Source organism: Aptenodytes patagonicus, chromosome 24 (genome assembly GCF_965638725.1).
Source record: "Aptenodytes patagonicus chromosome 24, bAptPat1.pri.cur, whole genome shotgun sequence".
Taxonomy (NCBI): domain Eukaryota; kingdom Metazoa; phylum Chordata; class Aves; order Sphenisciformes; family Spheniscidae; genus Aptenodytes; species Aptenodytes patagonicus.
Window position 1 is genome coordinate 5,868,220 of NC_134972.1, and position 27,276 is coordinate 5,895,495.

At 57.1% G+C, this 27,276-nt stretch overlaps 1 protein-coding gene across 1 annotated transcript; it reads right to left on the reverse strand.

Annotated features, from left to right (window-relative positions):
• LOC143170558 (hexokinase-2) lies at positions 1–27,276 on the reverse strand. The gene is made up of 18 exons (XM_076358955.1): positions 27,154–27,276; positions 18,010–18,172; positions 10,851–10,999; positions 10,339–10,458; positions 8,778–8,873; positions 8,510–8,609; positions 8,079–8,262; positions 7,306–7,461; positions 6,905–7,138; positions 6,382–6,686; positions 5,704–5,852; positions 4,788–4,907; positions 4,334–4,429; positions 3,721–3,820; positions 3,377–3,560; positions 2,912–3,067; positions 2,170–2,403; positions 1–1,281 (listed from the first exon to the last, which is right to left on the reverse strand). The coding sequence occupies exons 1-18, from the start codon at positions 27,214–27,216 to the stop codon at positions 1,137–1,139; spliced, it is 2,754 nt and encodes a 917-aa protein (XP_076215070.1). The 5' UTR covers positions 27,217–27,276; the 3' UTR covers positions 1–1,136.

A 27,276-nucleotide genomic window follows, 5' to 3' on the forward strand; every position in this document is an offset into this window, starting at 1 on the left:
TAAGTACTCTGTACCATTCTTAAATGACATTAAAAGGTGAAGTCAAAACTAAGCAACATAACCCCCCCGAGACTATGTACATAAAAAGATGTAAGATCTCTTGAAACATAAATATACAGTGTATAAATCCAGGTGTCACCTAAAAGGCTGAAGACGCAGAACTATTTCACAGACAAAAAGCAAACCAAACTCACCATGCCAAGTGTAGACACACGGCCACAACATTTGGGGGTGTGTATTTGCAGGGAAGAGACCGACCCGTCTTGGTGGTGGTTCCTTGTATCCACACATGCACCAGGGAAGGATGCTAGTGGTTTCCAGGGAGTGTAACACAACCATACGTACATGCCACATTACTACACTCTGTTGAGGGTGCAGGTGAGAGGTCGGGAAATGGGATTAGACCCTGAGTCCCCAATTATTTCCAGGCACGTGCTCTGCTGGGGCAGTTAAAGGGGCACCTCTAACTTGGATCCAGCAGGTTCTTTAATATTGCTCACCAACAGAGATACTTGGTATCTCTCAGTGCAGACTCGGAACACGCCGGTTGAAATTCTGCACCCTGTGCTTTAAGAGTTACCATGACTTTCATGGAAATAATACAGCCTTGATCAGGGTAAAAGACTAGTGGAGGTCTTTAGCCCAATCTTAAAGAGGTTTGCTTTCTACAGCACAGACACGCTACGACTCCGACATACATAAATAGGTACCAGTTACTGTAAAGTGACAATGCAGTGTCCTAAATATTCTAGCATTATCCTTTCTGCTGTTAGGAAAGATGTGAGAGTGGTTAGGAGATGTGGGGAAGGAGAGCCGGTGTTTGACGGAGGCTGCAAGTGGAACAGGTCCAGCTCTAACTGGAAATGTAGGTAGACAGCCAAAAGACACTTTTAGCTTTACTTGATACGCGGTTTTATGGCATGCAATAAAACTCCTAAGACAACTCTTTATACAAAGCACACAGCATCTCCAGTCCCACTGGTGGTATCTCAAGAGAACAAGTAAAGCTAAGAGTCTGCTTGCAAGGGGAGGCCGTGTGTGTGTGTGTGTGTACGGAGGGAGGGAAGGAGGGAGGGACCGGGTGGGGAAACATCCTGTTTTGCTGAAACCAAGCTCTTCGGCAAACCTCCTTCCTTCTATCGCTGGCCGGCCTCCCGGATCCGGCAGGCCACCGCCGTGATGAGCGCTGCGCCCTTGCCGCTGCCGTCTTCCGACTGGAGGAAGGTCACTTCGCACTTTGGAGACAACTGCTTCACTGTTTCGTGCATGACGGTGGAGAAGCTGTAGGGCACAGGGGGGGAAGGAAGAGACGCTGATTTAACTTGCCTTGGGCTGAAGGTGCCGGCCCTGCGAGGAACAAACCACTTCGCACCTATCATCATAGCTGCCTTCAACAGAGTCCCAAACAGTGTTACAGACACAGAGGAGAAAGGTGGATGGAGAGAGAGCTGCCAGGTATGAGGCATTGGAAAGCGTAAGTCTCCCCGCTTCAGCCCAAGTCCACCGTTAGCACAACATAATCCTCCACTCAGGACTAAATCTGGCCCCTTCTCTAGTCCCACCAAGCCCTGAGAGCACTAATAAACCTTAATAGTCCTGACCAGCCTCGCCTGGGGGGGATCTTCAGAGCCTTCCCTCTACCCATGGGCCCCGGAGCCCTACTTAAGCTCAGCCCTGTGCCTTTAGTGCCTTTAGTCTAAGCAACATTGTCCTAGGAGTACCAGCCTTCAGCTCAGGCATAGTTGAGTTTTTGCTTGGCTGTGGGCCTTCTTGATCCAGATCATGGACTGACTTCTTGGTTTAGACCTGCCTCATCCCCGTGACTTCGTCCGATGATCTGGACTCCTGGTTGAACCTGGTCACCGTGTCTGGGTCAACCTGGCCTCAGGTACTGTGGGACTGGGTCCTGACTGGTGCAAGGTCCCTGCTGTGTTATCTGTCTTGGCGCCCCATCCTTTAGGGAGCAGCTGGTTTTTGCTGTGCCTTGACAGAGTTTAGATCAGTGAGCTACTGGCAGCCCTTGAGACCCTAAAATACCTCCTCTCCTCGCCAGCTACCCCGTGAAGCCTTCCACACTGACTCTTACTTAGCACCCCATCTGCCCAAGATGGGCAGATGCACCAGCGTGAGCCTCCTTGGAGGACAACTGCAAACCACCGAGCAACTCACTGAGGGTGCAGCTTGTAGAGCGTCCCGTCCACACCGACCGTGATCTTGAGGAAGTCCAGCCCGCGGTTCTCCCGGATCTTGTCCACCACAGCTGCCATGCCGGCCCCGCAGAGCTGAGCTGCCCGCCGGGCCACCACCGTGCACACCTCCTTCACGATGATGCTGTCGTCGCACGTGGTCTCCAGGCCGAGATGCTGGAGGATGGAGCGGACTTGGAGCAGGGCCAGGCAGTCGCTGGGGAGGACACGAGGGCCAGGCAGCATTAGGAGATGGAGCAACCTGGATGTGTGGCTTCCCTTTTCCTATCTACATCCTGCAGAGCCCAGGGACTCGCGGCTTGGGTGACACTGACTGGAGGGACTCTACAGCTCCCCTCTAACCTCAGCTTTCAGATCTGGATGTGGCTCTGATGTCACATCCTAATCAGTGAGGCTATTTCAGGACAAAGCCATTGGCTTGGAGCGTGACAGCTATTTAAGCTGTGGCCCCTCTCTGTCCAGGGCAGAGGATAAAGAGGTGTCTGTATTGCCAACCCCAGTTTCCTTGTCTCTCAACACCGGCGCTGTCAGAACCACATGGGTTTTGCTGACTTACCTGCATTGCAGCACCCTACGTCGTCCTGGCTCCAGACTGAGTGGTTGGGACTCCTCCCACAAGCGCTGGGAACGCTTTCCCCAAACTACATCTCTAATCTGCAGCTGTAAGGCCAGAGTTGGTGCTCACCCTGCCTGTTGGACCTTACCTTTCTATCTGGGACAGGAACTTGGTCTCAAAGATCCCTCTGGTCTTCAGCCTCTCTGAGATCCGTCCCCGGAAGAGCAGCCCTCGCTTGGTGAAATCCATCAGGATGTTTCGGACGATCTCCCCCAGGTACATCCCGCTGATCATCTTCTCAAACCTGGGAAGGAGAGGGCCAGGCTGCACATCAGGACAAGAAGGGACACTGCGTCCGGATCGGGATCCCAGCTCTGCCAGTTGCCTTTGACACAACCCCCTGGCCTGACACCCTGGAGCAAGTCCAGCGGTGTGGTCCCCACCCTGCGGGCAGGGGACGAGGGACGCATCGGTGCGTCGCAAAGCCAAACTCTGCCCTGCTCGTCATCCTCTGATGCTCCACCGAGAGGCTGGTGGGGCACCACTGAACTGTTCCTGGACACCCAGCCTCATCGGGGGTCCCTTCCCAGCCCCCCCCAAAGCCACCACGCACCTTTGCTTCCCAGGGTTGAGAGACAGCTCATCCACCGCCAAGTCAAACTCTGTCCGTATGTCATCCAAGCACCCGTTGTCACCAAACGCCCCCCACTCCATGTTGACGCACATCCTGCCCTCCTCCCCTTCCACCAGCTCCACGTTCCTCATCTCCTCCATGTAACAGGCGTTGCTGCCTGTGCCTGCAGAGAGAGAAGCGTCTTTCAACGGGGCCGTCAGAGAAGCGGGGCACGTACGCAAGATAAAAGCCCTCAGACACCTCTCCTGCAGCCAGGAGCACCCCACGGGGGCAGGTTTGGGACCACAGGCAGAGGAACTCCGCAAGAAAGTTTCAGTCCTCACCAACTATCAGCCCAACTTCGCAATATGGATCTTCGTACCCGCAGGTCATCATGGTGCCAACTGTGTCATTTACCACCGCGACCACATCCAGGTCAAATTCCTGCAGAGGGATGGGATTGCGTGGGTTATTCCTGGAGGACACAGCTTGCTACGTCTGCTCCCACGACTGGGAAAGGACCTGTCTGCTGAGCATGGGAGTCCTTCAGGCACCCACAGACCTCCTGCAGCCCCATGTGTCTGCAGGTGGATGCTCAAACCTCAAAACACCTCCAGCAAGACATAACTGCAGAGGAGCTGGCACGCTGGGACAGCCCTGCCAGGAACAGCCTCCAGGGCAGGAGCTTTGGGTGGTCTGCACGGAGGAAACGAGCATGGTGTCTCCCTAACTCACGGTGAGACAAGTCTGCTCCAGCCCTCGCCAGAAGCCAGCTCTTAGCTCCCGGGTCTGAAAATCCAACCTCTAGTGATGACTAAGGGTGGTTGTTAAAATTCAGACACTCATTAGCCCTGTGCTCAGCCCATTAATTTGCTTTACAGGCCAATTAAAGATGCCAAAGACAGCCAGGGTGTGGGGAGCAAGCAGCCGGCTTCTCACAGCTACGTGGACACTCACCTCTCTCCTGTGAATTGCCTCCTTCAGCAGGTTCACCACATCTTCTCCTTCGCAGCCGGTCGCCTTGAAACCTTTTGTCCACTTCAGGAGAATCCCCTGTTGTGGAAATACCCTGCGGTAAATCACCCAGGCTGCTGGGCGGGAGGGACAGCAACCCCAGGTCCACCAGCTCTCGGCAGGCACTGCCTGGCACGTGGAGGTCAGATCCTCACACATGGAGGATGCCTCAACTGGGTTGTCTCTAGAGCTCAAGGGATCTGCATTTGCTTTGATGCAGCAAAGGAGCTTGTCAGAAGCACCGGCAGCTCCAAGCTCCTACCTTCCCCCTCTCTTGGGTCTCCATCTGACCTGCCACATGGTCATTGATGCTGGTACGTAGAGTTTCCAGTGTGCTCTGGCTTTTCAGCCAGCCCTGGGTACCAGACATGCATGCTACGAGGTGGGTTGGGGTTACCTCATCCAGGTTGTTCTGCTGGCAAGGGAAGGAGAATGTGAAGCCGAGCGGGAGCGATACACCCTTCATTCCCATGTATTCCAGAAAGTCGGAGATGCAGTGGACGATGTGGTCAAAGAGCTGGGTGCACAAAGCCGAAAGGAGAAGTTACCACCGCAGCAAGAAACTCGGCTGGATGCCAGCCTGCCTGGCCTACTGGAGATGTTGATCCATTCCCAAGCCAACAGGGCTTTGAACAGGCCAGCATGCTGCTCAGCTGCGCTGTGTGAGGTGAGCAAGCCCAAAACAGCTCCTTTCTCATCCTCTTCCCCACCGACAATGAGGTCATATCACTGTGATGATACCTCCACCTTGCAGGCCCCGTACTACACCCAGAAGGGATGGAGGGGCTAGCAGGGAGGCGACCAGCTTCCCAGGGGCGACGCGGGAGTCCCGTCACTCTGCAAGGTATCCCTAGAGCCTGTCTGCCCCGGCTCCTGCTAGAAATACTCCCGGTCCCCGAGCACTGCCTGGAGTGGTTTGCAAAACTCTTTCCATCTGCAAATAAGACTCTGGAGACGTCTCTTACTGCTTGTGTGTGGTTTCTCTATCTCGGAAACGGGGATGATGCTTATCTGCCCTTGTGGAGTGTGTGGGATTCAGGGAGGTTCAGTGATGTCTGGGAATAACACAATTTCTAACCTAAAAACCAGTTTCAAGCTTCCTAAAGCACATTTCGAACTCCAGAGCCTTGGGCAGAACTCACTGCTCTAAAGGCAGGAGAGCACCAGCCTTCTGCACCCTCCTGGTTTTGCAGCCTGGAAAGCAGAGCAAGGCAAAAACAGCTCCTGTGGTCAGCTAGCGCTACTGCCTGCCACTTCTGCTGCCACCCCAGGGAAGATGCCCCAGTTTTCCACCTCCAGCTGCCCATCCTCACCTCCTCTCCCGTCCCCTGCATGATCTCCACCGGGATGGAGTAGATCTTGTTGTGCATCTCGACGCCGCGCCTCATCCCGTTCCTCACGCGCACCAGCAGCACACGGAAATTGGTACCTCCCAGATCCAGGGCGAGGAAATCTCCTTTTTCTGAAACCCGAGAGAGAATCATTAGGAGAGAGATCCCAACGAGGGTCATCGTGGACGTGTGGCACAAAGCTGATCCGAATCTGCCCTCTTCCTGGGAGAGGACCAGAAACCAAGAGGTGGCTGGGAATGGAGAAGAGCAGGTGCAGGTAGGAAGGCGATGGATGGACAGGTTTGCTCCAGACTCGGGGAGATCACGGGGTTTCAAGCCAAGGGGCAGACGCACACACAAGCCACCGACAGAACTGGGAGCGCAACCCAGGACAATGGTGGTGAGAAACCTGCGGCGGCAAAAACCACAGTGAAAGCCAGGCTTTGTGTTAAGTCAAGTGCAGAACGTCCTGGAGGCTCGGCCACTTTCCCCAGTATCATACTGGAGGTTAAAAAGGTTTGTGCCACTCCCACCACGAAGAGGCAACTGGCCATGGCAAAGGTCCCAGCCCTTCCCTAAGCGGTGCAGAAGTTGGGAGCAGCGATGCTGCCTCTTTGCCCTACGCAGGACATACATGGGCTTATACACATGGTACATCACCTGTCCCATCTGGAGTTGAGCACACGTAGGTGGGCAGCATTTTCACAGTTGCCTCCGTGTGCGTCTCCTTGCCCAGCCCCTTCTCCATCTCCATCCTCATCCTTTGCTTCACCTCCAGGAGCTGCTCGTGGCTCAGCTTGAGCGCCTCCAAAATCTTCTGCCGTGCCTTGTGCTGGGCGGCCAGTCTGTAGGCCACCGCCGTCACCATGGCTGCTCCTTTGCCGCTTCCATCTTCTGACCTCACGAAACGGATCTCGCAGTCCGGCAGCAGCTTCCGCACTGTCTTATGGAGACGCCGGGCAAAGCTACGGAGGAGGAAAGAGGACCTGAGTGTGCCACCACAGGTGATGTGACCCTCTGGGGTTGTAAACGACTGGGCCCCCTTTGGGATCCAAACGGAGGTGCCCGGGGGAATATTTGGAGATGCTCTGCTTGTGCCAAGCTTTATCCACTGCTGGCAGGAACGGATTTGTGCTCTCTCACCCTCTCTCCCCACCAGCCTTGCCCATCCTCATGGACTCACTGAGGATGTTTCTTGTAGACAGAGCCATCCACGCCCACCGTGGACCGCAGCCGGTCCAACCCCTTGTTCTCCTTGATGCGTCGCAGCACGGCTGCCAGGGTGGCCCCGCACAGGTTGGCCGAACGGGTGGAGACGATCTGGCAGATGCGGTGGGTGGCCACACAGTCTTCATGAGATGGCTCCAGGCCCAGCTTGGTGAGGATCTCGTGGGCTTTCTGCAGCCCTTCTTTCTCTCTGCACATCAAAGAACAAAAAAGGATTCATGCCTGGAAATCCAACTTTTGCCATCTGAAGTGTCCTGGTTTGGTCAGCGGATTGCCCTGTGGTGGGTCCTGTTTTCCCCCAGCACAGATGTCAGGAGATGGGCTGGGACCCCAGGAAACCATCCGGATCCTACTTACTTCTCAATAGCAGAGACGTATCTGGTCTCAAAGTGGCCGGTAGTGAGCAGATCTGGTGTGAGCTTTCCTCCAAACAAGAGCCCTTCCTTGGCCATCTTCACCAGGATGAGTCTGACCAGCTCTCCCATGTACATCCCGCTGATCATCTTCTCAAACCTGCCGATGGGGGAAGCACAAGATGTGTTTGTTTGGCTGCGTGTGCCGTGGGGTGGCCACAGGTTGACCTTAAAAACACTTGGCAGCCTTCCAGGCCCAAATGCAATCGCCCAAATACAATCTAGGTAGTCTCTTTCCAGAGTAGTTTATCCCATCACTGAGAAAATAAAGCCATGTTGATATAACCATCATTCTGCAAGGAGAACTTATGGCTACCTGAAGGGGGGTCTGTCAGTTTGCGGAGACCCCCGCAAATCCCACCCGTGCTGCCAGAAGCCATCTGGGGAATGGGAGGTCTGTAGGACTTGGATGTGGACATTAGGTGGTGATGTTTGCCTTGGCTGGCAGATAACTTCATTGGCCGGGGAACGAAACAGAAATCAACACATTCAAGTGAAAGGCTCACGAGGGAAGCGGGTGTTGAGTGGTTCAGTTGGGCGTACCAACCCAAATTTGTGATACAGCCCCTATTTGCATTGGTGTGGCTGGCACGGCGGAGGACGCGGTGACCTAGTTAACTAGGACGACCTCTTCGGTCCCACTAACACCAGCGCAATGGAAGGATGAACAATGCAGAGCAAACCCCGAGCCTGAGCCGAAGCCAAGAATCTGCTTACAATTGTTTGCCAGGGTTGAGCGAGCCCATGTCTATCTCGCGGTCGAACTCCGTCCGGATGTCGTTGAGCACGCCGTCGTCACCAAAGGCCCCCCACTCCATGTTGATGCACATCCGACCTTCATCCCCTTCCACAAGGTCAATGTGCCTCATCTCCTCCATGTAACAGGCGTTGGTACCGGTACCTGAACCGAGCACAGGGATGCGGTGAGAGGCTGCTGCCTTTCCCGTATTCCCCATAATTACCCACAGCCAAACGCACCACAGAAAGCAAAGATGGAAGAAAACAAACATTGGGCAATGCTGGTTTTCTAACATCGCTATCCCCTTTCTTTTTCCCCCAAAAGACCCTGAAACCTGCAAGAAACATGATCTCCTTCTGGAGTTCATGGAGAGACGGACCCCAATTCTCCCCCCCTTGCAGCAGCTCACCGACAATGAGGCCAACTTCACAGTTATGATCGTCGTAGCCGCAGGTCATCATGGTCCCAACAGTGTCATTCACCACAGCCACGATGTCAATGTCAAAGTCCTGAGATGGTGGAGAGGAGAGAGATTGAGTCAGCGTGGCCAAAACGGACCGAAACATCTCTGCTGTCACAGGGGAGGCAAGGTGCGGAGCCTTAAGTATCCTGTCCCAGGGAACCGTGTGCCCCCGTCCCACCACCCCAAGAGGTGACAGACCTGCCCAACCTCTTACCCCTCTTTTCTTGATGGACTTGCGCAGCATCGACACCACATCTTTCCCCTCCACGCTGCTGCATTTGAATCCCTTCGTCCACGTAACGAGGATGCTCTATGGAGAAACGGCAAGAAGGAATGCTCGGAGGACAGACCCACCAAGCCACGTGTCTCAAGGGCTCCCCGGTGCAAGGCAAGGGCTGGATGGACACACAGCACCGCAGGTGAGTCCCTCCCTGTTATCAGCTTGCGAGCTGCGGTATCAGCAATGATTTCTTCATCTCTGCGCAGATAAAGTTTATGGCCACGAAATAGCACGCAAGTCGCTCGTTGTTCCTGCTGGCAGGAGGAAACGTGATTCCCGTGACTGGGTTTTATGGAGCCCTGGAGCAAAACCTGTTCCCGAGCGTAGGGAGAGCTCCTTGACCCAGACCCTGCGGGATGGGGGTCTCACGGTCCCCCGCAGCCGAAGGCACCGGGTGTGTCCCCACCCAGCAGAGCCATCGCAGTCACCTGGCCGGGGGCTGCGCTGAGCCTTGGGGGAAGGGAAAGGACCCGACTGCATTCGAAATCTCCAACCCTAGAACCGCAGACGCCTTCGCGAGGCAAACACCTGCCCTGCCTTACAGATGGGGAAACTGAGGCACAGAGAGAGGCAAACCAGACGAGGTCACCAGGGACAGATGCTTCCTCTCCCAGCTTCTTTTCTTTTTTTTTTTTTTCTTTTTTTCTTTTACAGCCCTCGCAACTACCACGAGGAAAGCGTTAATCTTCTTCCTCATTACTTTTGCTGAATCGTTCAGGCACGAGAGCACAACTTGCTCCATCCCTGGTACAAAATGCCACTGCGTTCCCTCCCGGGGAGGACGTGCTGGATCGCCAGCACGCCATGGAGCCGCCCTCCTTTCCGATCCTGCCCGGGAAGCTGGGTGAGATAAGGGCAAGGAAAGCACTAGCCCCCCCCCCCGCCAAGAGCAGAAGCCCGGCAGAGGCCGTGGGTGGCAGGAGAGGGGCCACGTGCCCCGGCTGGGCTCTGCTTGCCGAGATGTTTAGTCTCCCAACGAGGTCACCAGCTCCCAGCGGAGAGCTGGCGCAGCTGAGCGGAGCTGACAGCCGTTGATTCCCGGCTGCCCGGAGCATGGCGAGCAGCCGGGGCGGGTGACCCCCCCCCCCCTCTTCTCCCTGCGCCGGCTGCATGACGGGGGATGTGATGCTCGGCACGTCTGGGCTGCCTTTGGCTGCAGGCGGCTGGAGCTGCTCTCCCCGCCAGAGCCGCTCTCCTTGAGCTCTGTCTGCAGAAGGGAAAAACGCTGCTTTCTGTGGAGGCATCCGTGCAGAGCGGAACCACGGAGCAACCAGCACGTTAAACATCACCTCCTAGACCCCTGCAAGCCCCAGGACACACCCTTTGCTTCCATCAGCACCAAGCCCTTACACGCTACCCAAGCCCCACGAGCCTAATTAAAAGCACAAGCTAAACTGGTGTGGGATGGCTATTGCCCCCAGCGAGAGCTCGCCCTCATCCCACTGCATCCCAGGCTCAGCCACAGCCCTTGGGAGGAGGCGAGACCTTCACTCACCTCATCCAGCTTGGTCTGGTGACACGGGAAGGAGAAGGTGAACCCAAGGGGGAGTTTCTTGTCTTTGATTTTCAGCTTCTCCATGAAGTTGGCCAAGCACTCAGCGATGTGGTCGAAGAGCTGGAAAAAAAGGCAAAGAGTGAGCCCTCGCCCGGGTGCCCCGACCGAGACGATGCGCCAGAGCAGCGCCTGCATCCCTGCCCGCTTGAGGGACCGGTGGTCTGCCACCCACACCACACCTCCGTGGCCCTCACCCGTCCTGGTTACTTGGTGTCAGGAATTAATAGCTTTGGGCAAAGGAAGGCAAGGATCTACCCGGATCCTGCTGGGCATGGCAGCAATAGGATGCTGCTCCAACCCCATTACACAGCTCAGGGTCTTGGGGTGACACCAACCCTCCCTTCAGGCAGGAGAACTGCCCCAAGATGGGTGATTCCCCCCCATGGGGGAAGCCCTGCAGTTAGGGGGCTGCCCAGGAGAGCGGGGACGGGGGAGAGAGGGCTTGAACCCACCTGCACCCCACTGCCTCGCATGAGTTCCTCGGGGATGGCGTAGATCTGATTCTCCATTTCGACCTTCTGCAGGCCGTTGTCGGACACCTTCACTCTCAGCACGCGGAAATTGGTGCCGCCGAGGTCCAGCGCCAAGAAGTCACCATCCTCTGCGGGAGCCCAGACAAGAACAACCATTTAACTCGACGGGTCCCTTTCAGCAGCATCGGTGCCCGCACCGGACAGCCCTGGAGCAGGCGAGGAAGTAACCAGCCACCTCGCAAATATGAGGGTAAGGTACGATTTATTTTTTTAATTATTTTTTCATTATTTTATTTATTATTATATTCGGGTTTTTATTTTATCAGAGCTGTGGCTGTATTTCCTGCCCCTCCTCTGCACCCCCGGCACCCCCATAGCTGATGGGGATCAAAGCATTATCTTTGAGATACATCCTGATGCCCTGGGTAAGAAGTGCAGAGGCGGTGGCTGAGCTAGGAGCGCGTCTGCCAGCAGGACAGATCCCACCGGCCCCATCCAGACAAGCCCGTGCCCAAACCCAACGGCGCTCCCAGGGAAGACGAGCTCCAGCCTCAGGCTCCATAAGGAATAAGGCGGCACACCCGTTCCTGACCCTGTTGACGCAGGATGCTGGCGAAAGCTCCTAAATCTCCAGCCCAAGCGGTTAAAACCCTGCTAGCCAGCAGTCGAAACTAGAGTTTGATATGTGGAAAAAAGACTCATGTTCAGGCTTGGCTGCCGCGGTCCAGGACAACCTCCCCTGCCCCAGGAATCCCGTGCACTCCCGGCATGTGGCTTCTTGCCGAAGGCAAGATTGAAAGGTGTAAGCAGGAAACCAGGGAGGGGGAAAAAAAAAATCCAAAAGACCTTCGGGGACTCATTGCTGCCTTCCCCGGGCAGACGGGGGAAGCAGAGTTTCTCCGTTTGTGTCGGCCGAGAGGAGTCCCGGGTCCTGCTGCCTCCAAGCCCCAGGTTTCACCTCCTGTTTGTTTTTATTGTACCAGGCACCAAGGCAGCTCGCTGAATTTCGGGCCAGCTGAGACCCGGGATGTGGGAAAAGTGCCAAGCTGGCTGTTTTAAATACCTAGCAGTGTGGGGAGAGGGATGGGGGAAAGCCCTCTATCAGCACTGTTTGATTTCTGAATGCATTAAATGTGCTGTGCTGGCTCCCCAGGGCAGCTTACAGCGCCCGGGGGCCGCATTGTGCCTGCCCATGCTTTTACAAAGGGGCTACAGTTGAAACAAAAACTGTGGTTTATTAGTATTCAAATGACACCAGGCCAGCCAGCATCTCCAGTGACTCCAGCTGAAAAGGCAGCTCGCCATCCAAGCCTGCGGGGCATCCATCTGTCCTGGCGTCTTTCCTGGGGCTGACCCTCCGAGGACGCGGGGCGAGGGAACTGCAGACGGTGCCTGGGCTTGAGAGCAGCTTTATAAAGTCCCTCTGCGGCTGAAAAGGTCTATTAAAAGCAGTCCTTGTGCTCCGAGGAAATGAGAAGATGAGGAATAAGAGGGGCTCAGAGGTCTTAGGCAGCGTTCAACAGCCTTGCCGCTCAGGATGGAGAACAGGGGGAGCACTGGGGGTCAGCGCATCACCCCAGAGGTGATGCTGGGCAGGTCGGCAGCACCACCTGCAGCCCCCCCTGCGCAGGCTGCGATGCTCTGGGTGCAATCCCGTCGGTTAAGGTTACACCCCGAGATCAACCGGCCGGCGGGACGAGGAGATGCTGAGGCAGTTACACCATTATTTTTAACCAAAGCTGAAGTTCAGCCGAGTCCCTGCGCGGGCTCTGGCTCAACCCTCACTTCATCTCCGGAGCAACACACACACCCCCCTGCAAGAGCTATTAACCCAGAACCACAGAGCACTCCAAACCTGGACCCGATCAAAGCTTTGCAACTCCTTCCTCCTCAAATAACACCCTCAGCATAGCTCTGAGCGAGGCAGCGTAGCCAAGGGCTGTCCCGTTCAGCGCTTACGGGGCTGAAGAACGGCACGGGAGCCAGCAAAGCAGTGGGGTGCCCGAGCTCATGTGTTGGGGCAGTCAAACCCTGGATATTCATTTCTCCTCCTCGCCTCCCGCCCGCGTTGACCCTTTGCAGCGATGAGGTTTAAACCAGTTTGGCAGCTCATTTTGCAGACTGTCTGCCAGCCACAGGGGCATGCCTTGGCCACGTCCCTTTGCACGGATGCTGAAAATGCACCAGGGAAACCCTCAGTGAAGCTCCTCGCTGTCCTGAGGACACCGGTAAGCCCACCGTGGGGATTTGGCCTCAGCCACGGATGGGCAGAGCTGGATGCGATGCCTGGCTGGGCACCGCTGGCATCGTGTTCTGCCCCAACCGCAGGTCATGCCGTGCTCCTGCTTCCCTTGCCGTCGGCACAGGTGCTGTTCTGCTTGCTAGCAGAGCATGAAAAATGCCTCAGAGGGCTGATAAATACGTCAGGGCAAAGGATGTTGGAGCCAAGAGGGTCACAGGTTGCTCAGCTCCTTGGAAATAACGTGAGGAACCCAGGAGGAACAGACATCCCCCCAAAAAAAGGCCAAGGAGCCAGGGACAGGGCTGTCCTCCTGTCCTGCCCAGCCCTCCGCACGCCCGGTATTTCGGCTGAACCGCCCCTGCGAGGCTTTCCCTTGACCGGCCGCCCACCGACCACGACCCTCACCACGAAGCAGCAGCAGGACCCAACCTAACAACCAAAAATCCCCCTTACAAGCGGCTCAACGGCCACAGGAGAGGTACAAGTGGTTCGGGTGGTGACTGCTGAAGTTGAGGGGTGCATTCCCGGGCGGACCGGCTTTGCAGGAGGAAAAAGGCAGCAAAATCTCCGTTGGTAAATTCCCAAGCTGAAGCAATACGGCTGTGTGATGGGCTCCGCTCCAATACCACGTCTGGGTCCTCCCTTAGATTAGAGCTCCCTCGTTACACGGTAAGTTAGAGGCTGCGATGCTGAACTCACAAACCAAACAGCGAGGGCAAACACAGAGCTCTGATTCAAGGGTCTGTTTGCTCTCAGCAAACCACCTAAGAGTGAGTGTTTAGTGCCTTTAAAAAAATGCCTGCGCTCCCTGGAAGAAAGCACGGGGCAAAGCGGGCAGGGAGCTCCGCCGTCCCCTTGGCCAGGCTGGGGCCAGGGGACCGGAGCATCGTGTGCAGGATCACGCCCCAGCATCTCGGGGGTCGGTCACCCCAGACCTCCGCCTCAAACCTCAAGGCTTCCAACTGACTGCAACCCCATTTTGTAGGAATCTTCGATCGAATCAGCTTAATAAAAAACAAGAGGAAGAGAGAAGCTGGAGCAGGTCCAGGCTCTGCCCCCAGGGAGATGCAGGATGAGGTGGAGGCGCAGACCCCGGCGGTTCCCGCTCCATCCCCGTCTGCAGACACCCTTGCCAGCCCTACCCTGCCTCCTTTCAACAAGTTGAGAGGCTTCAAGCAGAAAAGGGAATATAAAAGCGCCGGTGCTCACATCAGCATCTCCACTGAATTAGCGGTGGAGAGCAGCAAAGGGGCTTATGAGGTATTGGGCGTGAAATACTGGGCTTGCAGCAACAAAAGATCTGGGATTAACCTGGTGGCTTGTTTTGGACAGAATCGGGTCCAGCAAAGAGCAACTGACACTGACCACAGCGAGAGTCACCCAGGAGCGATTCCCCAACGCAATTCCTGGCTGGGGAGTGCGGTAAATCGCCGGGCGAGGGGCTCTGGGCATGAAAACGGCATCTTAGTTAAAGCCTTTCAAGACCACGGGCCATGGAAGCTGGTTTTCTTGCAGAAGCAGCTGGTTATCGGCAGGAACTGAGCCCACCGGCCGAGGGAAGGGTGTTACAAAGAACCACCCTTTGAATTTCCAGGGATTTGACCACCAAAGTCCTGCAGCACCCTCCTGAAAACCCCAGGCCAGGGATATCAGCTGCTGGGGCTTAACGGAGGATGCACCAGAAGATCCTTGTGTCAACATTAGCGTGAAGGAGGAAACACGGTGACACCGGCAAAGCCTGGCAAACCCAGGAATGGAGCAGGGAGGAAGGTGGTGCTTGCACTAAGCAAGGAGAGCCCTTGCTCAGAGTCGCTGGGGCTCCAAAGAAAAGCTTATTCGGGGTCTGTTTTCCCCCACCAGCCTGCGGTAGGATGCCCACTGCCTCGCCGCAAGCATGGCACAGCGGGCGTTTCGGTGGGTGCTGGAGCCGAGCAAAGCAAGAGAAGTTGGTTTTAGGAGAGATCCTGCTTCAGAAGCAGAAATCTCCCCCCCCCCCCCCCCCCCCCCGCCTTATCACACTGCATCAGGAAGAGCGAAGCCACCAAGAGTGCAGAGGAGGGTGGAGCGGTCGGGAGCTGGGTCTGTGTTTTGACTTCAGCCCGCAGATGTGACCTTGTATTTCTATAAGCGCCTCTCATCCGCCCGGATCCCGGGGAGCTGCCGGCTGCGCATTAGGCAGGGCGTAATCCGAAAGCAGAGACAACCCCTGCTATAGCAAGGAGGGGTAGGAAGGGCAGGGATGCTCTAGAGGAGGAAGGTGTGGAGCCCCAAAGCCAGCGTGGCACCCCATCTTTCGGGTGGGAGGCAGCTGCTGACACCCGAAGTGGGTGGGAGCAGGACTTCGTGCCCAGCCAAAGTCAGACTTTGCCCAGAAGCTCAAAAAAAAAGAAAGCAGAAGAAGGAGGGACGCACCCCTGGACGTTGAGCTCTTCCCGAGCCGTTGTCACACAGTCTCTTCACGAAGTGACGTGCCAGGGGAGCTGGCAGCGAGCCCTTCCTCGGGCTGGCCTCGGCTCACCCCCACGGCCCCGACATGCCACCTTCCAGTCCCCCCCTCCAAAACCCAACAGCAGAGACGCTGATACCGCTCACGGCCCGGGTCCAGCTGGAGCCATACAGGGAATCCCAGCTCTTGGCTCCCCGGGACTTGCTTGAAAACCTCCCGCTTTCCAGTCTCTGGGCAGCTGCAGCCCCGTGACTGCCCCAGCATCTCTTTTGTGTAACATTTTCCATGCTGCTGTGCCGCTTTTCCCCACGTGCTGAGCTTGCTTTGGGCGAGAAATGCCAGCTGGGACACCGGAGAAGCTGCAAATCAGGAGGATACGGTGAAGGAAGCCAGGGCTCGCTCTTGCAAGGGCAAGGAGAGGGATTGCACCTTCTCCCCAACGCGGGTCAGGGTGCTGAGAGCTCTGCTCATGCCTCTCGGGTGCGCTGACACACGCTCCGCCAGCACCCAGCCCCTTTGGCTGCAATAGTTCCCATGCCCAGGGGCGCCATTCCGGCTATCCCTGTAATTAAAAATATTCTCAAATATTTAAATAGATTGACATCTTGATCCCGGGGCAGGCAGCCAGGTCCAGTATGTGCACTGGGGGGGGGGCCGAGCACGTGGGATGCAGCAGGCGGGATGGCTCTGGGTGCAGGGATGCTTCAATACTTAAAGGGGGCTTCTAAAAAAGATGGGGACAGGCTTTTTAGCAGGGCCTGTTGCGACAGGACAAGGGGGAATGGTTTTAAACTAAAAGAGGGTAGATTTAAACTAGATACAAGGAGAAATTTTTTACGCTGAGGGTGGTGAAGCACTGGCAGAGGTTGTCCAGAGAGGTGGTGGGTGCCCCATCCCCGGAACCATTCAAGGTCAGGTTGGACGGGGCTCTGAGCAACCTGATTTAGTTGAAGATGTCCCTGCCCACGGCCGGGGGGTTGGACTAGATGGCCTTTAGAGGTCCCTTCCAACCCAAACTATTCTGTGATGCCTGTGACTCCCCAGGGACTTGGGAGATGCCACACACACCCCACCCGCTCCAGACCTCACCGAGATGTTACCAGCAAACCACCCCCCCGAGCTGGCCGGTGATGCAGACCTTCAGCTCATCACCTTTGTCCTTGCCTCAAGAGAGCGGACAGCCAGCAGCGATGGGGTGGTTTTTTGGCTGTTTGAGCAGGGCTACCTCTCTGGTACGCCCTGTTTAACACCATCACTCAATCGGCAGGCTCGCGCCAGCTTGGCGTGCTTCTCGGAAGAGGAAACTCCAGTCTGCCCAGTCGCTGCCCGCCGAGGCCAGGTCGCTTGAGACTCCAGCCACAGCATCTGCTGGGACCCGCTCACCTCCAGAAGCCGGGTACGAAAATACAGCGGTGCCAAAACAGCTGGGGATGGGGAGGGAAGGGCAGATGGGTCTTTCCATCAGCTCCCTTCCTCTTTATCCACCTTTCCTGCTGGCTATCGGCAATCTCCGCCGCCGAGGTTTTGCGAGGACCCTCGTGAAGGTGCCGACGCTGGAGCAACCCCAACCCTGAGCAACTTCGGCCAATGGGACCGACCGGTCCGGGGACTTTCCCCAGGGCTGCTGCCAGCCCAGACATGGAGCCGAGGGCAGCTCCGGCTGCTCGGGGCTCTCTGTCCCTCCCTGCCCTTCAGCAGCCAGGACCGCTCCACTGGCTTCAAGCACCAGGAGACTCGGCAGGTCCTGGGTGCATCTGCATCCCGCTGTGCGCCGGCGGGCAAGGGGCGATGCTGCAGGGACCGCGACAAAGCTCCTTCCCAAACCACCGAGCTAGGAGAGGGAGGCACAAGGAAATTTCCCATATGGATGCTCAAGGAAGCAGTTTTTTGGGTTGAGAGGAGCAAGCCGGAGCCTGAAACGGGGATGTGCCCAGCCGGGAGCGTGCTGCAGGCAGCCCGGCTCCTGCTGGCATGGGAAGCAGGCAGAAAGGCCGTATTGTGAGAAGCCAAGTCTGGAGAGCCCCCTTCTCCTCCCATGGCCCTCATGGCATTCAGACAGCAGCTGGCACCGCCGCCCACTTCAGCGCTAATGAAATCTGATGAGCCGGACCCGTGACTGTCTCCGTCCTGCCAGGAAGGGCACGCGAGGGCTGGTTCCCACCCTCCCTCGCACCAGTGGGAACTGGGAGCCCCCCCCCCCCCCACCCGGCCCAGCACAGAGGGGGGAACGAGACCTGTCGCCACGCTAAACCTCGCTCAGCAGAAGCGGGATGAAGCCCCCCCAGGACCAGGAGTGAAGGTGGCCAGGGGTGCCATCCCTGTTTTGGCAGCACCATGAGGATGGGTGGCCCCAGCCCACCCTCCCGGCACGTGTTCGCACCTACTGAGACCACCCCACCGGCGCTCTCCCTCTGCTCTGCCAGGAGGGAGCATCTCCCGTCTCACGGTACCTGTCCCATCCGGGGTGGATCTCACGAAGGTGGGCAGCATCTTCACCGAGGCGGTGGGATTGGTGTCTGCTCCAAGCCCCTTCTCCATCTCCCTTCCGAAACGCTGGGACACCTCCTGGAGGGTCTCCTCGGAGAGCCGCATGTGGTAGAGGTACTTGTCGATCTGAAAGGTGGAGATAAAGCCAAAAAGTCAGCTGGAGGGTCGGGGGCACGGGCACAACCATCCCCGTGACGTGTTCAGGACAACGTTCGGCTCCCCTCACATCTGCTGGGGCTGATGCAAGAAGCAGGAGCAAGTCGTGACCCACCCCGAAGGGCAGGAAATGGCTGTGCCAGCACGTTGCCGACACGGCACCGCCAGCAGTGCCGCCACAGCTTCTCTCCAGCCATGCCGATAACGCCCGCCGCCGCTCTTGCACCCCTTCCTGAGCACCCGGGGCTGCTCTCCAAAGAGCTCACCAAATGCCAGCCCGCGCCCTCCTCGGCAGCATCCCCTCGCACAGACGGGGGCCGGCTTGTGAATGCCGAACCCCAAGGAGCTCCCGATGCTCCGCGGCATCTTCTCCACTCATTCACCTATGGGCACCCAAACAGGTTGCGACAGAAGTAGGACCCAAATTCGACAACCTTCCCTGCCCGGGCTGTGAGTCAGGAGGTCAGTGCCAGAGGTTTTCCAGCTGCGGAGCCCTTCCTACGCCACGGCGGCAGCGTGCCTCGACCTTGACCCCCAGGGCCTCTTCCTACGTGAAGGATGCTCGGCAGGAATCCACTGCCCATTCATTTCTTCGCTGCTGAGATCACCCCTACAAAGGGTTATGGTGCCGAGAGCTACTCAGCTCCCTTGAGCAAACAATGCTGTGTGACAGGAGTGGGTGTCGTGGCCAGAAAGGGAAGAAATCCACCCCCCCCTGCTCCTGGCAATCATTTATACCCTTATACTGAGGCTATGAAGATGCCCGGCTCCTTCTATAAACGGCATCAAAGCGTCTCGTCTTCCCCGGGAAAGGCATGGAAAAACTCCTCCCCAACCCACACATTAGCACCGTGCATGTCTCCGCGGCCTGGCCGGAGCAGGGAAGGGAAACGGAGAGGCGGACAGACTGCCAGCTCCCAAACTATGCCCTGTTTCAATTAACTTCACTTAAAATTAATTAAAGGGCAGCTGCAAGCCCTGCGAAGTCAGAGGAAAACTCCACCCAGTTAGGTCACCTGTCTGCAGGCACGTAACATAAGGTCATCAGAAATCAAGCATGAATTTTTTTTTATATAGGGCTACGCTATAGGAAATGGGCATTTTGTGGGCAAGTAATAGCCATCCGCCCCAGCGTGACCTCGCTCACGGATGCAGCCGCTCAGACCCTGGGCTGAACAAAACAGCTCTGCTGTGGTTTCGGCTGCCTGCGTTTCAGGCTTGGGATGCTCCGGCTTATCCTTTCCCCCTCCCAGCTCTGCTGGAAATTTAGAAGCCGAGTCCCCAGTTGCTTCACTCGCTGCGGCGAGGTCGGAGGACTGAGGGAAGCCCAGCCGAGCACGCTCCAGGAGATGCTTTATTCCCCGGGGAACGGCATCCTCGCTGGTGTGATGGGTAAAACCTCCTCCTGATTTCTCTTGGTGCTTTCCGCTCCTTCCCATTAATTGGGAGCGGAGCACGAGCGCCCGCCAGTTGGGAGACCAGGCAGGCATGAGGGAAAGGATAAGGATAAGGAAACCTGGAGGTTTCCCAGTGCTGGCTGTTTACCAGCCCCTCCTTATCCAACCCAGCAGCAGGAAGTCAAACAACTCCCCTCCTTCCACTCCTATTTGCTTTCGCTCGCCGAAAATTGCCACCCACGTACCCAGGCTCCGGTTACGGGCACAGGGAAGGTGGCCACTGCCCCAGCTCACCTCCACCCTCGCCCTCCTCTTCCAGCTTCAAGAGGGGCCCAGGTCCGGAGCCCACCTCCAGCCCAGCCCCAGGGTAGGAAATCTCCCGTTTAGCCGCCCCGACGGTTATCGGTCAATGCCGTTGACCCAGGGCAGAGGGCCCAACCCCATTTCTTAGCTGTGAGCTGGAGACATAGTGTCGTCCCAGCTCACAGGGGCCTTTCACAACCTCCTCGGGAGCCCCCGACCTGCCCCTTGGCGCGGGGAGGACCTCAACCAGACTCCGTCTCCTCTCCAGCAGCATCTGACCTGGGGTGTCGGTGATAATTAGAGACAAAGCCGGCCGACAGTGGGTGCTCTGCCTCCCAGCAGCCTCTCGCCCCCGTGAGACCTTCCTTCACTGGACTTCTTTGGCAGCCTACGGTGGTCAGGGGGTCCTGGTGAGACCACCGTGAGTGGGGATGGGGTCCCAACGAGGTGTCCCCATCCCAGCGGTGGGGTACCACACCAGCAGGGCTCGGGACAGAGCTTCACCCTTGCACGAACCGCACGCTGCTGGTGTTTCTCCCCTGTCTGCCACCCTGACTTTGCTGGCTTTTCCTCCTGGACTCACAAGATGCTGCTAGGGGAAGATCTCATCCCAGAGAAGCTGGATGATTTGGAAGCTCAGATGCACAAGAAGCCATCGCTGTTTGCTCCTTGATTCCTGCCCAAGGCACGGGGCAGTGAAGATGCTGCGTGCACGACCAGCCAGCCCCCAAAATCACAGCACGGGGAAACGGGGTGGAGGTTTCACCTCCTTTCTCCAGGACAGGCACCGCTCAGCACGTTCCCCGTGTCCTCCAGGCTCCACCATACCAGGAATAATCAGCAGCATGAGAAACAGGGTGACCTTCTTCTAATCTCCAAAGCCCTTTAAAACCTGGATCATCTCCTACGAACGTAGGTATCGTCCCACTTGGCAGCTAAGGCAGGTCAGGGCGTCCTGCAGAACGGCTCCAGGGCAGCAACAGCTCAGCTCCTTCCCAAGCGAGACCACCTTGGTGTGCACCTGACCCCCGCCGAGGAAGAGCCACGGCCACCTTCACGCCCAAGGCTTCCCAGCCCCACGGCCCGGTTCGTTACTCCAGTTCCCCCCCCTGCCCCCGAGCACACCTCAAATCGTAGCAAAGATCTGGTAAAAGAGGGGAATTTAGTCTGCAGCGCCGGAGCATGAGTATCTTTCAAGACAAACAACCTTCTCAGTTGTTTAACCTTTTCTTTTTGTGTTTTTTTTAAGATCATTGCCAATTCCAAATAAATAAAGTCACTAGGTTAGGATCCGGAATGGGGCAATTTAATTTCTGGAAAGCTTCCATCATAAATAATAGTGTTTCCCTGAGGAAATCTAAACTGAATGGAGGAGGAACAGATTTAAGCTGGGAAGTGCCGGGCGTGCTCACAGCCCCAGACAGTTGCACACAGGGCAGGACATTTTGTTAAAGAACCGGATCATTAGAGCCGCTGTGGGTGTAACGAGTTCGATGCAATTTTTTTGAACTAAAGCCGAGCAAATCCCCACCTCCTAGCTCAGAGCTGTCTCCAAAGGCTCGGCTAATTTCTACGCCGAGCATCCGCTGCCAGGTGATGGGGAAGTGCCCAGCATCGCCCTTCCCCAGCTGCGATGCCACCGTTGGGCAAAGGTCCATCCGCCCCAAGGCTGAAGAAACCTCAAGTTGCCCAATTTTTGCCGCCAGCTGGAAGCTGAGTGAGCTGTGCCAGGCTGAGCCAAGCTTAAAAGTACCCCAAAAGCCAGGTTTGCCTTTGCAATGAAGGTAATGAACTCGCGGTTCCAGTACCAGCACCACAGCTGGAAAGCGTTCTTTTGCCTGAAGACTTCTCTTAATCCTCTCATCAGAGCTAGACCCTAAGGGGTCAGCGCTGCAAATATATTAGCCTGCGAATAGCTGCATTCCAATTCAATGCCACTATCCACAGAGCAAAAAATTCCTCGGCTTTTATGTTTGCAAGATGGACCCACCGACGCAGCTACTTGCAAGTGTGGAAAAACCCTCCCCGACAGATCTATCCCGTATCACCGTCCCCCCTCTATCCCGTATCACCGTCCCCCCTCGGCGGGGGGATGCAGGGGCAGCGGTACGGCTCGAGCGGTCCGAAGCAGGGAGGACGAAGGCTGCCGTTCCCCTCGCAGCGGTAGCGGGGACCCTTTTCCCCATCACTCACTGGGGACGTGGGGCAGGATTGCTGTCGGTGCTGGAAATTACAGCGTGACAGCGGCTTCCGGCAAAGCGCAACCGTTTCCTGCCCAGTAAAGAGCAGCGGGGAAGGGGAAAGACTCAGGGTGGTTCATTCTCATGCAATAAGGTCTCGGCCACATCTTCCCCGTTAATGATCCCAGGCCCCGGGAAGGGGAAGCTGCTCCTCTTTCGTTTCAGTTTTGCTCCCGGGTCTTTTTCCAAAGCCACGTGTCTGGCGAGAACCAGACCAGGAGCCGATGTTTCCAGCCCCCCCAGTACCCGCTCGCTGTAGTTTTCAGCTGGATGTGCATAATTTCAGCAGCATTTGGGGGGAAAAGCGTAACGCTGGGAGAGGCTAGCTGGTTTCTGGCCTGGATTCTTTTCCTTTTTGGCAACAAGAAAGTCAAATATTTGTTGCGTATGAGAACAACGGAGAGCTGTTCAAGTTTGGGGAAGGCTCGAGCACTCCTGACCCACAGGTGTGCATAGTCAATCCTCTCTCCAGGGTAATCTCTGCCTGAAATTATTTTTAATTTAAATTACTTCCCTCCCCATCCCAGTTTTTAACTGGGCTGGTTTTTTTTTTTTTTTAAAATCGCTGAATTTTTTTGGAATACCGACTCCCTCCCTGCTTCTTTCAGAGGAGGACGCTGTGTGAGCACCCAGCAGTTACCAGGGCGAGCCAGCAGCCGTGCCCCCATCCGTGCCCAGATCCGCGGCGAGATGCGACAGATTCGGGGAAACCGAGGCAGAGGGAGCGGCAGCAGTTCAGCAAGGTCGCAGGGTGAATCCGGGAAAGCATCCAGCACGGGGAGCGTTTTATTTCCTGGCTCAGGACCGTAACCCGGCATGCGCTTTGCAGCTTTTATTGTGGGATCGGGGATGGGCACCGCAGCACGGGACAGACCCTGCGCCACGTCCTCAGCCCCTGCGCCACGTCCTCAGCCCCTGCACACCGAAAACCGGCGCTCCCCATCCCCATGTCGCCCTGCCGTTACCCAGCCCGGGCTGACTCAGCGCCGAGAACTGGCTTGTCCCCTTCCCCGACCTCCCCGCCTTCAGTGACACAGGACTGATGCTGGGCTGCACCCACCCTACTCCAGCCCTGACCCCGGCAGCACCCACGTCCTTGGCTGCTATTGAGGACTCCGCGCCGAATTAAACCCCACGTGCCCTCCCCGCCACAGCCAAGCCTCTGATGACACACGCCTGGAGTCATCTTGAACCCGAGTGAGTCAGATGGTTTCCTGCTCGGCCGGTTCCTCCCCATCCTCGCCCCCCCCCGGGACGGCAGCTGAACCCCTAGACGGAGGTGGAGCCGAGCACCCATGGCGAAGAAGTCACGCTGCAGAGCATCAGCGGCAGCTGGGGACCCATCCTCAGGCGACCCCGCTGCTCCGCAGCCCCCGAAAAGCCCAATTTAACTGGGAAAACGCTCTGGTTTCCGACTCGGGAGTCGGAGACGTCAAACTGCTCCCAGCTCCCACCGGCCCTGAGCAGCCCCAGCCGGCTTTTGAGACGCCTCCCTGCCCGTGCGTCCTCTTTCTCTCCCGTTTTAAACCCGAAAGGTCTCCGGGGCAGGTCTAAGAGGCAGCATCCCCCTCGGATGCTGCTGCATCGGAAAGCCTCACTAGCGCCGAGACCGCCCCCCCCCCCCCCCCTTTCAGATGCTGGGAGCATCCCACCACGGTTGGGGAAACTGAGGCTGCGCCCCGTCCTGGCTCCCTACGGTAGCTCCAATAAGAAGCCGAGGAGCGAGGGGATACGCGATGGCTCCCCGAAGGTGCCAAGGGTGGGAAAGGCCGTCCTGCCGCTGACCCTGACGGGCTTAAGGGAAGCTGTTAAGTTGGTTTCCAGGAAATTTGCAGTCAGGCACCCCTCCCGCAGCCGCAGAGGAGCCTGCGAGAGGCAGCCAGGGAGGAATCAGCTAGATAAAACTAATCCCCCTAGCAAAGGAAAAATAAAAAAAATTAAAAAAAACCAGAGGAAAACCTGCCCCTGCCTGGGAACGGCCACAAATACAGGAAAATTAACCCCATATCCAGTTTTTCCTTCTTTCGAAGGAGTGATGGGGAAGAAGAGCCGCCAGCCCGGTTATTTAGCTTGTTCGCCTCCCACTCCTCCCGTCGCCTGACGAGGCTGAGGTTCAGGGACCAGGAAACCCAGCGCGAGCCGGCACATCCGAAGGGAACGTGGTTCACCTGCGGCAAACTTTCAAGCCAGGATCCCAAAGGACGCTGCTGAGGTTAATTAAAGTTTGCACAATCCCTTGGGGGTTAGATAAGTTAGCGCTGCAACCCACTTCCCAGCTGGGCAAAGCGAAGGGCAGGAGGAGTTTGGGGACGTATGCGACGTCCCCCCAGGTGGGCGGCGGAGCAGGTAAAGCTGCTCCGTGTCAAGAACGGGAAGACAAATCCTATTTCGGGGGCTATTTTCAAGGCCCTGACGTGGACACAAACCACAGCTGTTGGTCCGGATAACTTTCTTCCCACGGCCGAGTCCCCTTTTCTGCCCGATCCAAAGCAAAAAGACGCACGACGCGAACGCGCCCCAGGCTACCGTCCTAAACTCTTTTCCCGTATAGTCTCAAATTCTGGGTAAAGCCTTTGGGTTTGAGAAAAAAAAAAAAAAAAAAAAAAAAAAAAAAATCACAGCTTTCCAAGAATTTTTGCATCCACGGTGGAAGCATCCAGCTCGGAAACCCAGCTGCTTCTCCCCGCTCCCCTGCAGCGAAGCCGAGCTCCGTGCTCTCGCTGGAGGCTGCGCCAACCCCAGCTTTGCCGTACCGGCAGGATTCACAGGCATTCGTTTAAAAATAACCCAGAGAAATCCAGTTGTGGAGGCGGCTGTTTGGGGCCGGGAGGGCTGAGCCGCCTCCCACGGCAGCCAGAGCCCCGGCCGACGGCTCCTGGATATTATTTTTTTTTTTTCCCCCACCACAACTCAGCAACCCATTTTGTTTGGGCTTCGGAGCCGGGAGGAAAACGCAGCCGGTTCCCGAGGCTTCGCACACCCTTTCCCAAAGGGTAGCGAAGCCAAATAACCTTAAACCAGAACCTTCCCTCTCCATTATTTCCAGCTCCCGATAAGGAACTCGTAAACTGCCCGGAGCCTGAGAGGCAGAAGTCGGCCGTGCCGCTGGCCTATTTCTGCCGTCGGGTTACACAACCCCTTCCCGTGGATTTGGCTGTTGCACAACCCCGGGACACCCGCGAGCGGAGGGAGAAGCCTTACAGATCCCTTTGTTATTTCTGTGCGCTTTGGTCTGGGTTTTGTTTTTTTTGGTGTTTTTTTTTTTTTTTTCCTTTTAACGTTCTCTCTTGTTTCACTTCTTATTTAATGCAGGCGAAGGGCCAACGTGGCGAGTTTTGTTTCTCCGTCGGCGTCCCCGGCGTTAGCCGACGGAGCCAGCCGGGGCTCACTGCAGCCGTGCGTTTTGCGTTTTGCTTGTTTTGTTTTGTTTTGTTTTGTTTTTTTTCCAGGGGGCATTTGCAAATCCCGACCACCCCCCACCCGGGCACGCTAACCCCGGCAATAGGAACCGCCGCACGACCTCGGGACTCGGAGGCGAAACCCTCTCTGACGTATCCTTAGATGCCCCAAACGCCGGCGGAGGGCTGGGGGAAGAGCCCGAGCCTTCACGCACAGTCTCCCAGCCAGCGGTTTTTGGTTTTTTTTTTTTCCCCGGAATCATTTATTTAACACTTGCCGTTTTAGAGCCCGAGCGCTGTCCTGGCCAAACAAAGGCCGGCTGCTTTCCACCAGCCACGGGAGAGCAGAAACACTTGCATTTTTCAAGTGCCTGAACTCATGAATTACTGGTGACAAACGCTCCGCGCATCCCAACGGGACGCTTCGACTTGCATTTGCGGTCCAGGAACAGGCTCTGGTCATTCAGGACCCGTAAATTAAGAGAGGGGGAAGGCAAGGAGATGTTTTCTGTCGCAGTCAGTGCAGGAGACCCGGGGGGGGGGGAGGGGGGGAGGATGGGGGGGAGGGGGGGCACAGCCCCGGGGAAGGGGAGCCCGAGGTGCTGCATTTGCCTCCGAGCTCGGAGCAACCCCCTCCGGCATCCCCGCCGGGCCCCGGGCTACCCCGGCGGCGGAGGGCCCGGCCGGAGCCAGGGCCCCGTTCCCCGCAGGGACCTCGGCTCGTCGCCCGGGGAGGAGCGGGCGCCGGGGGGGGGGGGGGGGTGATCCGGCCGAGGGAGGACCGAGAGCCGGGGGGGGGGGGGGGTGGGGTGTGTGATCCGGCCGAGGGGCTGAAGGTCCCGGCTCCGGGGCTTGCTCCGCGCCCGCGGATGCTCCGCGCCGGCGGCAGGAAGCGGCGACACGTGCTGCTGCGCGGGGCGGCCCGGCTGCCCCGGGGGTCCCGACCCCCGCGGGGACGGACGGGGAGGGGAGCGGAGACGCTCCCCCCCCCCCTCCTCCTCCTCCTCCTGCTCCGCGCCGCCGGCCCGCGGGGGGCGCCCGGCCACGCGGGGTCCCGCAGCCGCCCGCCGCGGCACGTACCGCACGGCGGCCCCGGCGGGGCAGCGCACGGGCCCGCGGGGCGGCAACGGCGCCTCCCGCCCGCCCGCCCCCTCCCCTGCCCTGCCCGCCGCTTTCCCCCATTTCCCCCTTTTTCCTGGTTTTGGTCTTTTTTCCGCCTTTTTCCTTTTTTTTTTCTTTTTTCCTTTTTTTCTTTTTTCCCTTTTTTCTTTTTTCCTTTTTTCTTTTTTTTTTTTACTTTTTCCCCCTCTCCTTTTTTCCCTTTTTCCTTATTTTCCTTTTCTCCTTTTTTCCCTTTTTCCTTATTTTCCTTTTCTCCTTTTTTCCTTTTTTTCTTATTTTCCTTTCCTCCTTTTTCCCCTTTTTTCTTATTTTCCTTTTCTCCTTTTTTCCCTTCTTTTTTTTCCTTTTTCTCCCTTTTTCCTTTTTTCCCCTTTTTGCCTTTTTCCCCCTTTTTCCTTTTTCCCCTCTCTCCTTTTCTCCCCCCCCCCCCAGTTTCTCCCCGCCGGCCCCTTTGTCCCGCGCATCCCCATCCCCCCCCCCCCCCCCCTCACCTTCTGCGCCTGGTCATGGTTGAGCTCGGTGAAGAAGTAAGCGAGCAGGTGGGAGGCGATCATCTTGCGCGGCGGGGTGCGGAGCGGAGCGGAGCGGTGCGGAGCGGAGGCGGCCCCGGAGCA

What these genes read in the sequence shown, in the direction of transcription:
- LOC143170558 (XM_076358955.1), bottom strand. Translation starts at nt 27,216, where the DNA reads ATGATCGCCTCCCACCTGCTCGCTTACTTCTTCACCGAGCTCAACCAT. An exon ending in TGCGAGGCAGTGGGGTGCAG is followed by an intron (nt 10,459 to 10,850) that starts GTGGGTTCAAGC and finishes CTTTTTTTCCAG; the next exon opens with CTCTTCGACCACATCGCTGA. An exon ending in GTCTACAAGAAACATCCTCA is followed by an intron (nt 6,687 to 6,904) that starts GTGAGTCCATGA and finishes CCTCCTCCGTAG; the next exon opens with CTTTGCCCGGCGTCTCCATA.